Here is a 12701-nt window from a genome sequence, read left to right as displayed (position 1 = left end):
TTTCTTGGTACTCAGTTTTATTTTCTGGGATTTGTTGTTGCTTGCACAAATTTCAAGAAAAATATCTTCATACGTTTCTAAATTTTCCTTGCAAACACTGAGTTTTTAAAAATGTATTATGAAACATTTAAGATATTCAAAAGCTATCAAATACAACAAAAGCATGCACACACCACCAAAAAATTTAAACTATTCATCGATTTCTGGGTTCTACTCACTGCACGTTATTCTCCCTGGCAGAGGTAACAATCATTCCATAGGGAGTGATTTCTATATATGAATATTTCTACTGAAACCAGTATTTTTTGCATGCTATAGAATGTTATCACATAAGCATATCATTCTGCAAGTTCTTTTTCATTTAACATAACCATTTGTGAGATTCATTCATATTGATAGATGGAATGCCAGTTCCTTCCTTCTCACTGGTGAACAGGGTTCAATTGTGTGAACACTACATACAGAATCCATCCGATCTTCTATCAATGGTCATTTAGGTTGTTCTGGGTTATTATGTCATTATGCCTATGCTCCCACCTGTAAAACTGGAAGAGGTTTTATGGGGCAGGGTATATACATACCTATGATAGATTAGCTGACACACAAGAATAGGTGATTGTAACTGACACACAAAACAGGTGATTATTTATTGATTATTGCCCATTGTTTTCCAAAATGATGAGACCACTAATACATTTGCAGGGTAAAAGAGACTCCATGGCTTTAAATCCTTGCAAACATTTGATATCCTTTCAAATTTTGACCAAGGTTAGCATGGGAAATGCCATCTTAGTGTGTACTGATTATTAGAATTTTGGATTATTAGTTGGATTGAATATGTCTTCGTATATGTATTGATCATTTATGTTTCCTTTTTTTGCGAATGGTCTGTTCTAATTTTTGCCATTTTCCTACTGGGTATCTTTTCCTATTTAAAGATTTCTTTACAAATATATACTATGGATGCTACAAGTGACTGCTTTCAATCTCTGTTTTACTTTTTAACTTTCTAAAAGAAAATTTTAAATGAAGAAGTCTTGAACTGGGGTGTAGCTCAGGGGTACAGCAAGAGCTTAGCATGCACAAGCCCTGAGTTCAATTCCCAACCTGGCAAAAAGTCTTTACTCTTAATATAATCATGCATATAAACGTCTTCCTATTTTTCTTCTAAATTAAAAAACACTATACTCAAAGGTCATTAAGTCATTGTTCTATATATTCTTCTAAAAATCTTTTAACCTTTTCTGCCTTTTACCTTTGTTTTACTGGGAAAGGGTTTTTATGTGGGGACTGAGGCAGAGAATACACACACATACCACTCAGCATCACGTACACAAGCACTTTTATCACCCTTAATCATCTAAGTTACTTCCTATGCCATATAATAATTTTTCTTAAATACTGGAGACTGCGGCTCCTGCTTTCTCTTTTCTATTCTACTTCTACTGTCCCATCTAGTTCTGCCTTATCATCTGGGAAAACATCAGTAGGCCCCAGTGTACTTCTTCCCTTCATTTTGAACATTTTATGTGTATGAAATGTTAAGTTAGTTAATAGAATATTATTTAGAAGTTTGTGCCAAAAATTACAAATTGCAATTATTTTCTATACAGTATACCTATAAACAACTTCTTTGGGGGATAGAGGCTGTGTTCAAGATTTTATGGATATAGAGTCTCAGTTACTCAAGAAGTGCTTCATCCATGTAGAAAATAAATTCATCATTTGCATCTTAGTTTATGCAGGCCATGGTAATTAAAAACTAGACGAACGCTTCATCGCTGCCACATTTTCACCACTGAAATACACAAGTGCAGCATTATGAATGGTCTTCTCTAGCAACCTGTCCCTCTTACATGCTATGTCAGTATGATTGGGGAATCACTCTCTCAGAGGACAGTGGGGCCAGGAAAGTACAGCAATTACTGTGTGCGGAGGCCTGGAGTGAGCCCCAGGAGCTGTGGAATCTCGAGGCAGTCAGGAAATGCCTGACTTAACTCAGGCAATTCAAGTTTTAAAAAGTACTGTGTTGGCTAAATAAATGTGTGGGCCCCATTGCTCCTAGTTTAAGACCTATTTATCTAAGTGCAAACTCCACAGTGACAGACTGCCCCGGCCACACCAGCAAGGCACAACCTAAATGACTGCCAAGCACATTTTCTCATGGAAATTGTTCTTTACATTAATAGCTAAAACCAGAATTTTGTTCCACCAGGTACACTGTGATTCTATACTGTAACTGGGCTAAGGCGATTAAGACCTATTTCCTCATCCGATGTAAAATCTGTAAAATAAGGATGATAACAATAATACTGCTTTATAACTGAAGAGCTCTAACATTGAGTAATACTTCAATCACCATCATGTCCACTTAGAACATTCATATTTTAGGCACATTGTTTCTGGTCACTTTCTGCATTTCTACAAGGGTCTACCAACCAGACTGAGAAAAGGAGAAACTTACCAAACTTTCATTCTAACAAAATCCAAAAGATACATTCCGTTTTCCAAATATAAGTTTCCAAAGCTTTCCCTTAGTATCAGATTAAATGGGTCTAGTAAAAATATCTAGATATAGTACTTGTTTTTAATCCTGATTTATCTTCTGGAGGTGGAATTTCTGAGCTGAGCATATCGTTAAAAGGTAAAAAATGAGGTGTGTGGGGGGGTGGTCTGCGCCTGTAAGACCAGCCACATAGGATGCTGAGGCAGGACAACTTAAAGAGACCCTGCCTCAAAAACAAACAAACAAACAAACAAAAAGTAAATCAATAAAATAAGACTGAGGATGTAGCTCAGTGCTAGAGTGCCTGTGGAATCAAGTCCCAGTAACAGGAAAAAAAAAAAAAAAGGCAAAAATGAAACAAGAAAGCCTACAAAGTTTAATATCATTATATGAAAAATTATGGATGCAGTCTGAAAAATTCGTCTGTAGAATTAAAAAAGTATAACACGTCGATTTCTGAGTGGAACAAGTGGTTCCTTCAAGATAAGTCGATCAACACTTTATGGGCAAACAATTTCTCCAAAGGACTTTGACCCAAATCCTTAAAAACTTACAGTAATGTCTGTCATCAGAGCACCTGGACATATTTAAGTAAATGTATAAATGTAAAATAAGTCAAGCTATACTGAACATGCTGAACCCAAATAAATGTTTACAGACTTGGCAACAGAATCAGAAAAAGTATCATCATGCAGGTTTCTCAAAATTACTTGTTGCTTCTCCAGTAAAGTGCCATTGGTGCAGTCACTCTGGAAAGCAGTACAGAGATTCCTTAAAGAACCTGGAATGGAACCACCATATGACCCAGCTATCCCACTCCTTGGCCTATACCCAAAGAATTTAAAATTAGCATACTAGAGTGACGCAGCCACATCAATGTTTACAGCAGCTCAATTCCCAATAGCTAGATTGTGGAATCAACCTAGATGCCCTTCAATAGAAGAATGGATACATAAAATGTGGCACATATATACAATGGAATAGTATCAGGCCATAAAGAAGAATAAAATTATGGCACATGCAGGTAAATGGATGGAGTTGGAGAATGTCATGCTAAGTGAGATAAGCAATCCCCAAAAACCAAAGGCTAAATGTTTTCTCTGGTAAGTGGATGCTGATACATAAGAGGGGGATAGGAGGGTAAGGGAAGAATGGAGGAACTTTGGATTTTGTAGGGGGAATGAGAGGGGGTTTGGAGAAGGAAAGATGGTGGAATGAGACAAACATCATTACTCTATGTACATGTGTGATTACACAAATGATGTGAGTCTACATTGTTTACAACCAGAGAAATTGAAAAGGTGTACTCCAATTTTGTACAATGAATCAAAATGCATTCTGCTGTCATATATAACTAAATAGAACAATTAAAAAAAAACTCTGCTCTAATCTCTGCCTTTTAATTAAAGTATTAATTCATTTACATTTAATGTAATTATTGACAAAGGACAATTTTTATCAATAATTCTATTCATTTTCTAAGTGTCTTCTATATTCCTCTCCTTTTTATTATCTTCTTTGGTATTAAATAGGTGTTTTTTAGTATACCATCTAAATGTTTTGTTTCTTTTACTATATTTTGAAATTTATTTTCTTAGTAGTTGTCCTATGGGTTACTATTAGAATCTTAAAAACACACATTGGAGAAAAGACAGCCTATTTAACAAATGGTGCTGAGAAAACTGGTTATCTAGATGTAAAAGATATCTTACCTTATCTCTTATCTCTCGCCTTATCTCTCACCTTGCACAAATATCAACTCAAAATTGATCAAAAACTGAGGGATTAAACCAGAAACTATGCAACTCCTAGAAAAAAACAGAGTCCACACTCCAGCATACAGGCACAGGCAATGACTTTCTCAATTAGGACCCCTAAGGCTCAGGAAATCTGACCGAGAGTTAAGAAATGGAATGGCATCGAATTGAAAAGCTTCTGCACAGCAAAGGAAACAATTAGGAATGTGAAGAAGAGAAAACCTACAGGATGGAAGAAAATCTTTGCTAGCTACTCTTCTGACAGAGGATTAATATATCTAGAATATATGAAGAACTCGATAAACTTTCTACCAAAAAAATCAAATACCCCAATTAATAAATGGGCAAATGAATTAAACAGCATTTCTCAAAAGAAGAAATAAAACTGGCCAAGAAATTAATTTAAAAAGTTCAATATCATTAGCAATTAGGGAAATGGAAATCAAAACTACACTGAGATTTCATGTCACACCAGTCAAAATGCTAATCACCAAGAATACAAATAATAATAAATACTGGAGAGGATGTGGAGAAAATGGAATACTTGTACACTGTTGGTGGGACTGCAAGCTAGTACAACCACTGTGGAAATCAGTATGGAGGTCCCTCAGAAGACTAGGCATGGAACTACCATATGACCCAGCTAGACCACCCCTTGGTATCATCCTGAAGAATTAAAGTCATCATATCACAGTGACACATGCATACCCATGTTTATAGCAGCACAATTCACAATAACCAAACTATGGAACCAGACTAGATGTCCAACAACAGATGAACAGATAAAGAAAATGTGGTATATGTGCACAATGGAATTTTATTCGGCTATGAAGAAAAATGAAATTATGGCATTTGCAGAAAAATGAATGGAACTAGAGACCATTATGTTAAGCAAAGTAAGTTACACTCAGAAGGTTGAGGATCATATGTTTTCTCTCATATGCAGAAGCTAGAGAAGAAAAAAGGAAAAAAACGATGGAGATCTCATGAAAATCAAAGGGAGGGAGGTCAACAGAGAAAGTGGGGATGAAGGAGGGACGGAGAAAGTGCTAGGGAGTGATAATGACCAAATTATACTGTTACTTTGTGTACTGTGTGCATGTATGAACATGTAACAACAAATCCCATCGGTATGCACAATAATGCACCAATAAAAATGGGAAAAAATTGACCAAAAAACTTACTTGTATCTTCTCCAGCAAAGGGCCATTGTGTGGGTTTTTTTTTTTTTTTTTTTTTTTTTCCTGTTGTTGTTGTTGTTGTTTGTTTTGGACTGGGGATTGAACCCAGAGGCACTTTAACCACTGAGTCACATCCCCCGGTGCTTTATATTTTGAAACAGATCTCTCATTAAGTTGCCGAGGGCCTTGCTAAGTTACTGAGGCTGGTTTTGAACTCCCAATCTTCCTGCGTCAGCTCAGGTCACTGGGATTACTACAGATGTGTACCACCACACCCAGCTATTTGTATTGGAAAGAAAAGGTGATACATGTGCTGCATATGACATATGAGTACTTCATATAAAACCTCTCCCAAATTTACCAAGAGTTACCATCTTTCACAGGAGAAAGGGAAAAGAATTCAGAAATGGTTTAGGAACAGCAGGGCACTCCCAAGGAACAGCAACAGCTTACCACTGACGCCAACTAGGTCAACCAGCTACAACTGAACGTTCAACCCAAGGGTCAAAAAGAAAGAAAAGATCAGGTCGGAAGGAAACAAACCTCTTTCTGAATCTCTAAATATAAACAGTTTGCTTGCACCTGAATGTGTAGAATTCTTTATCATTTCCATAAGCTCAATAAATATTAGATCTTGAAGTCTCAGGCAACCACAAATTTTTTTTTTTTTTTTTTTTTTTTTTGGTACTAGGGATTGAACTCAGGGGCACTCAACTACTGAGCCACATCCCTGATCCTATTTTGTATTTTATTTATTGTATTTTATTTAGAGACAGCTGAGGCTGGTTTTGAACTCATAATCCTCCTGCCTCAGCCTCCTGAGTCACTGGGATTACACATGTGTACCTGGCCACAAAGACATTTCTTAACAAAAGGGACTGGTAATCAGTTTAGGTCTACATATGTTTGTGATGATTACCTGCTATAGAAACTGTCCTACTATAGCAACTGGACAAAATTATATACTACATATATTAAACACGAGGTTTTAGACATTGTACACCAGTAGCACTGGACCATGATCCTGCAGAGGAAGAAACAAATGAGGCAAGCCCACCGACTGCTTGGAGAAAGTTTCCCAGCCCTTGTAGGAAAGAAGGTATCTAAACAGAGCTTGTTAGTCATGCTGACTCGGGGAGACAGATGGAGGCTGGTGAGGCAGAGGGGGCTTGAGGGGCGTGTGGGGGGCTGTAGAAATGTACAACGTAAGAACTCTGCAGAACTGCAGAACAATTCTCAGGTCTCGGCTGGAGCATTCAGCTGAGCACAACTGAAAAGGAGATAAGCCAAGGCATGGGAAAGAACCACCGAAAAGGAGTGGAATGAATAATTTCAAGAGCTCACACAGGCCTGGAATGATCTGCATTTTCATCGGCCAGAGTGGACTTTGTAATACATAGAGCCCTGACTGGATAGTCCGAAGATGAGTATTAATCCGAACGATGCCTTATTAATGAAACTAAATAAGTCCCAGAGTAAAAGATGCTCTGGATCCACAACAACAAAAAAAGACAGAGGCAAGCTTCTAAAGAATTTAAGAATTTGGTTGGTCAACAATTTACTTATCAGAAGATCAGTAGAAAATCCAAAAAAAAAAAAAAAAAAAAATAGAAGCCCAAAAGCATAGGGAGAAAAAAGAAAAAAAAAAAAAAAAAAAAAGACAATGTACAATGTTTGGTATTCAAATAAAAGCTGCTAGGGCCAGCTGGGTGTGGTGGTGCATGCTGTAATCCCAGCAGCTTGGGAGGCTGAGGCAGGGGGATCGCCACGTTCAGAGCCAGCCTCAGCAACTTAGCAAGTCCCTAAGCAACTCAGTAAGACCATCTCTAAATAAAATATTTAAAAAGGCTGGCAATGTGTCTTACTGGTTGAGCACCACCAGGTTCAATCCCTGGTGCAAAAGACCGAAACAAACAAAAACCTACTAGGAATGCAGAGAAAATGAAAAGTATGACTGTGAGAGAAAAAAATTAATCAATGTAATAGTCTCGGAAGCCACAAAGAAGGGCTTTGACGAGGAGGACTTAAAACAGGTATTATAGATATAATAAACTTGACATTAAGAAAAACATGAACTTGCTAGTGAGAGAAATGGCCGATACCAAGATTCCAGCTTAAGTTCAAAGATAATACTATATATAAAATGAAAAACATGGTAGTAAATTTGAAAAATAAAAATTATCATAAAAAATGAGGGGACATAAAGAGTTGGTAAAAAAGAAAAAAGCTATCTAAAACAGAGCCTCAAGGAGGTTTTGGAGCAGTATCAAGAAATCTAACACCCAGGAAACAAGTCTCTACAGGAAGGTAGGTGCTTTAAAAAAATGATGACTGCAAAATTTCCTAAAGTGATAAAAAAAATAAGCCCCAAAATTCAAGAACCCCTAAAACAGCAAACAAGGAAAACAAGAAAATCACAATAGGGCACCTCATAATGAAATTGTTGAAACCAGAGGTTAAAAAAAAGAAAAAAAAAAAAAAAAAGAAAGAAAATCGAAAGCATTCAGAGGCAGGGAACAGCATTAGGTAAGAGGAACAAAGAATGAAAGTAAACTTTCTGATGGAAATCACACAGGGCAGGGAAGGGCGAAAGGTTTTTTAAAGTACTGAAAGAAAAAGAAAAAAAATTTTTAAAAATCTAAACTCACTGAATATTAATTCCTAAAATCAAAGCAAGATGCAGACTTTTTCAGACTGATAAAACATGAAAGTATTTCTTGTCAGTAGGCATGTGGGTAAAAGTAAAAATACATTACTTTTCAAAGGAAAAAATATTAGTAATGTGCTACCTGAGTTTTGTAACACACATAGAATTAAAAGAAATGGCGACAGTACAAAGGCCAGCAAGGGAGAAACGGAAGTAACCTGCTCTAGGGATCTCAAACTGTATACCAAGGGTATAACCTGACGGTGGAACGAGACAGGTTAATGGTGTAGTGTAAACCCTATGACCACCACTAAGAAAACCAGGGAAAGAGGTGCAGTCAATAAATCAAAGGAGGAAAAAGAGAACCATAAAATATAACTAATCCCAAACAGGAAGACATGAAAAGAAGGAAAACACAGAACACTAGCACAAGAAAATATAGTGAGATGGCAGATTTAAAAATGACTGTATGAGTAATTACTATACATCTCAGTGGTCAAAACACTCCAAAGACAAAGATTATGAGTTCAGATAAAAAGCAAGACCCACCAACATGCTATATAAAAGAAATCACTGGGCTAGGGTTGTGGCTCGGTAGTAGAGCACTTGCCTGGCATGCAAGAGGCACTGGGTCCGATCCTCAGCACCATATAAAAATGAATAAATATAATGAAAGATCCATTTACAACTAAACAATATTTTTAAAAGACATTTTAAAAGATAAAATCATAGATTTTATAGATAAAAACTAAGAAAAAATGTATAGCATAAAAAAAACTAAAAAGAAGTTTGAGTGACTATTTTAATTTTAGACCAAGTTATCTTCAAAATAACTCAAATTATACGCTTTAAGCTGGCAAATTTTAGTTTATGTAGAATCATTAGAAATCATGCACTTTCCTGTTTCGGAAAGGCTGTATTATCTGCCTACACTAAAGTGGTTTGGAAACCATAGAAAATCGGAACGGAGATAACCAGGAAGAGCCTGCAGAATTAAAGAACTCCCAATATCCCCTCTAACACAGGTGAAAATTCTCCCAGGGATTAATCAACTGACGGGAAGAAAGCCTGGAAACTTATCCCATCTGTGAATTTTTACCTCTGATATGAGGCAGTAGAGACCAAAACAGCACAGGCAGGTTCCTTTGAGAAACAGGCAAACTTCTTAAGCTGCCCAAAAGACAAAAAGTTCCATGACATTTATAATTGTCCTAGCCAATGAGAAATTCTCAAAGTGGTTAACTCAGGCCCTTAAAGGGGTTGTATTGGCAGGAAACTTCCAGGGTGGCACAAGGGGTCTGTGACAGCTCAGCTGCCAGGCGACCCTTGGATTTCATGTTCATAGGCACTGCGCTCTCAGGAAGCAGAACCTCCAGCAGAGCAATCCTCTCCAATAATCCTCAGAGACAGCCCAGGAACTTCCCCCATGAGGAAGAACCTGAGGACACTGATATAAGTTAACCAGCCAAGCCAAACCACTGGCAGGAAGTGCATCAATGAAAGGATGCTCACATGGGCAACTCTGCTCTCCATGTCTAGCAGGATGCTGTACGTATTTTGAATCAGTGGGAGCTGTTTTGTTTCCTTTTTTGCCTTTTTTTGAGTTGGCATTTTAAACTGTAGTTATTCTGGGTTTTTTGGTTTTTTTTTTTTTTTTTTTTTTGGCCTCCAGTACTTTATATGTAGTAGGTATATTGGATATTTCTATCTTTTTCATTTATATCATAGATTGACACTCTTTCCACACCTAAACTAGAGAGAATGGACACAACCAACCAATTTTAGCCTTAGTGACAGAAGCTGCAGCTGGACATAGCATGCTGCAGACTGTATCTGTGGTTATAAATAGAAATTTTTACTATGATTAACGCATCGTTCAAACATAACGTACGGAGAAGAATGTATGTGCATGCTGGAACAAAGAGATGAATATCTAATCCTTATTTGCCTAGGGAAAAAAAAAAACAAAAACAAAAAACCGTTTTGTGAGACCTGTTTCCCAATCCTTCTTGAAGAAACTTTTGCCTCAAGATTGCAACAAAGTAGGTATTGTCAATCAAGGTATTTCATCGGCTTGGTCCTACAAATCAGAGACTTGTCCTAGAGTACACCAAATTAAAACAGCAGAAGGAAAATTTTCCTTGGCATCGAAACTGAATACATGATCTTCCATGCTGCTAATAGCCATATATCCAGCCATGTATAAAGAGCCCCATTTGAAAGACTAAAGCTAACATACAAAATCATGTAGAGATAGAAATGGAGAGGGTGTCCTGATGACAATTCTCCATCTTCAGGTGTGGCCTCTTTCTATGTTAGAGTGGCTTGTCATCGCTTGCCACTACAGGAACTCTCACAATGTTGTTAGAGAAAATCAAGTAGTTTAGTTTCCTAGGCTAGCAAGTAAGATGTGCGGAAAACATGGAGGAGGTGCTCTGAGGAACTTGGAAACATTAACAAACTTGCTTAGCATCATACATCAGTGTTGAAACCACTCTCCCACAATGCTTCTCTTGAATGCTAACACCTTAAGCCAAAGTGTCCCAACACAGATAGAAAGAGGTTCTGTGCATCTCCGTCCGTGTCACTCCACGTCTGTGTATGCAGGTGGGCAGGGACACCACACAGGTAAAGCTGTCCCATTTTGAGCATATTCGTCAGCCTGTCTTAGACCAGTCAACTGTATTAAATTGTTATTTAACTTTCTGCCAAGATTACTCTATGTAAACATATTCCATTCCTTTCAAACTTTAAACATTATCTATCAGAAGATAATCATGTCTCATACTTCATGGAGAAATTGGAAGCCAACAGATGGGATTCCTTCAATTTCCCAATACTCCTCACGCTACACTCTCCCACATCTCACCTGCCCATCCCACCAAGGGTCAATCATTCCACGCATGTTTAGATATGAAATCCCTCCCTTCTCCCCCTTTGTTCCTGGGACCTTACATCATTGCTTAATCTATGTGTTACAAATTTGACCTTTTCTTCAACCACTAGAAATGTGAACTTCATGAAGACAGGGATCTTGTCCATCCCATTACTTTGGTGCCTTGCATACAGCAGGCAGTCAGTATTATTTGTTGGAACCATGAAAACATAATGAATAAGAGTCTGGGAAAGGAGTCATCTGTAAAAAGTCATCCATTTGGGGAGTTCTGCCATTTTGCTTGGCGAAGATCAGGTGCTATGGTGGGTCTCTGATTTAGGGTTAGAGGTTTTCTCAAACTTCAAGAACACTTTTCTAAATAAGCATGATTTTTCTTCACCCCTAACTTTATTTCAGATAAGTTCACTTTAAAATTTGAGCCAAAGTACATGAAACAAAACAACAACAAAAAGAAACTTACTCTTCTTTCCATCCATATCTGCATGGATTTTCCGAGCCAAGAATCCACTTTTGTACACAGCAGCATTTGGGTCATGAGGAATGTCCAAGAAGGGGTTGGTCGTGCTCCCAATGCGACTTATGGTCTTTGGATGTGTTCCGTTGGCCTTCTCATCAGTGCCTTCTGAGGGGGACTTTTTTTTCTCTTCGTCATCTCTAAGAGGAAGAAAACGTAAAGACTGAGCCAAGCACCTACCACAGTGTATAAACTCCCTTGCTTTCTAATGGCCCATCCTGACAACAAATCACCATGATAACAGCCATTTATTGAGTGTCTCCTATGTGTGAGGATTAATGATCATGACAATCTAGTAAGACCAATATTAGCATTCTGTTTTACAAGATAAGGAAACACAGTGAGTTCAAATGCATACCCCAGGCTAAGACTTAGTAATTAAAACAAGAGATGATTAGGGTATAACTGTAAAATTCTAAAGCCTGTGCTTTTCCCACCCACAATGATACCTTCCTATCTGTCTTCTTTTAAACCAGGAGGCATTTTTGGACCGGAATTGTGATTTCAACTTTTGTATTTCTGCAGGACTTAACACAGTGATTGGCATATACAGAAAATAAATAATTACAGATTGAGTCCATTGACTAATATTGAACTGTATGTGCTAAATAACTAGGCACTTCCTTGTCTGTGATTTAGATGGTGCCATGCAAAGTACTATGGTATCTTACAAGTGCCACCAGCTCAACCACTGCATAAATGTGGGGCACCCTACCAGTCACTGAGAACACCCCTAACTGCCTGACCCGCTTCTGAATCCCTGTTCCTACAAGTTCAGCAAGTTTAAACCTGAGACCATAACATACATGAAGCACAGAGGAGGCAGAGAACAGGATCACATTTGGTTAACAAAGAAGAGGGAAGTTAATGAGCTCTGATATGCCCCTGGAAAAGAAAACACCATTACAAAGGCAGTTGCTTTTGCTCAGTTTTTTGAATTTCCAGAATCACCTGTGGTTTCTTTTTTTATTAAACTCTGATTATTAAATCTTTATTAAAATTTCAACCAAAATAACCACTCCCAAAACATATTTTGAATAAATCACAAGATTAATAACCATCAAATATATCTGATGATGGTGGTAGTCAAAGAAAAACAGACTTCTTTCCTCCACTGGTATAAGTAATTGTGAGCTACATGAAAGTAAAACTGGACTCTTAAACATCCACATTTTACTTTTATTTTGAAATAATTTTAGA

General features: G+C 37.4%; 1 protein-coding gene across 6 annotated transcripts in view; it reads right to left on the bottom strand.

The window, feature by feature from the left end:
• Positions 1-12701, bottom strand: part of PSD3 (pleckstrin and Sec7 domain containing 3) — a 593519-nt gene that overhangs the window by 85476 nt on the left and 495342 nt on the right. For all 6 annotated transcript variants that reach the window (XM_079143340.1, XM_079143339.1, XM_079143341.1 and 3 more), the window contains one exon: positions 11448-11641. In XM_079143340.1, the coding sequence (XP_078999466.1) occupies positions 11448-11641 (194 nt within the window). The remainder of the gene's footprint in view (positions 1-11447; positions 11642-12701) is intronic.

Source organism: Sciurus vulgaris, assembly GCF_902686455.1.
Source record: "Sciurus vulgaris genome assembly, chromosome: 5".
Lineage (NCBI taxonomy): Eukaryota > Metazoa > Chordata > Mammalia > Rodentia > Sciuridae > Sciurus > Sciurus vulgaris.
This window is presented reverse-complemented; position numbering and strand designations above follow the sequence as displayed.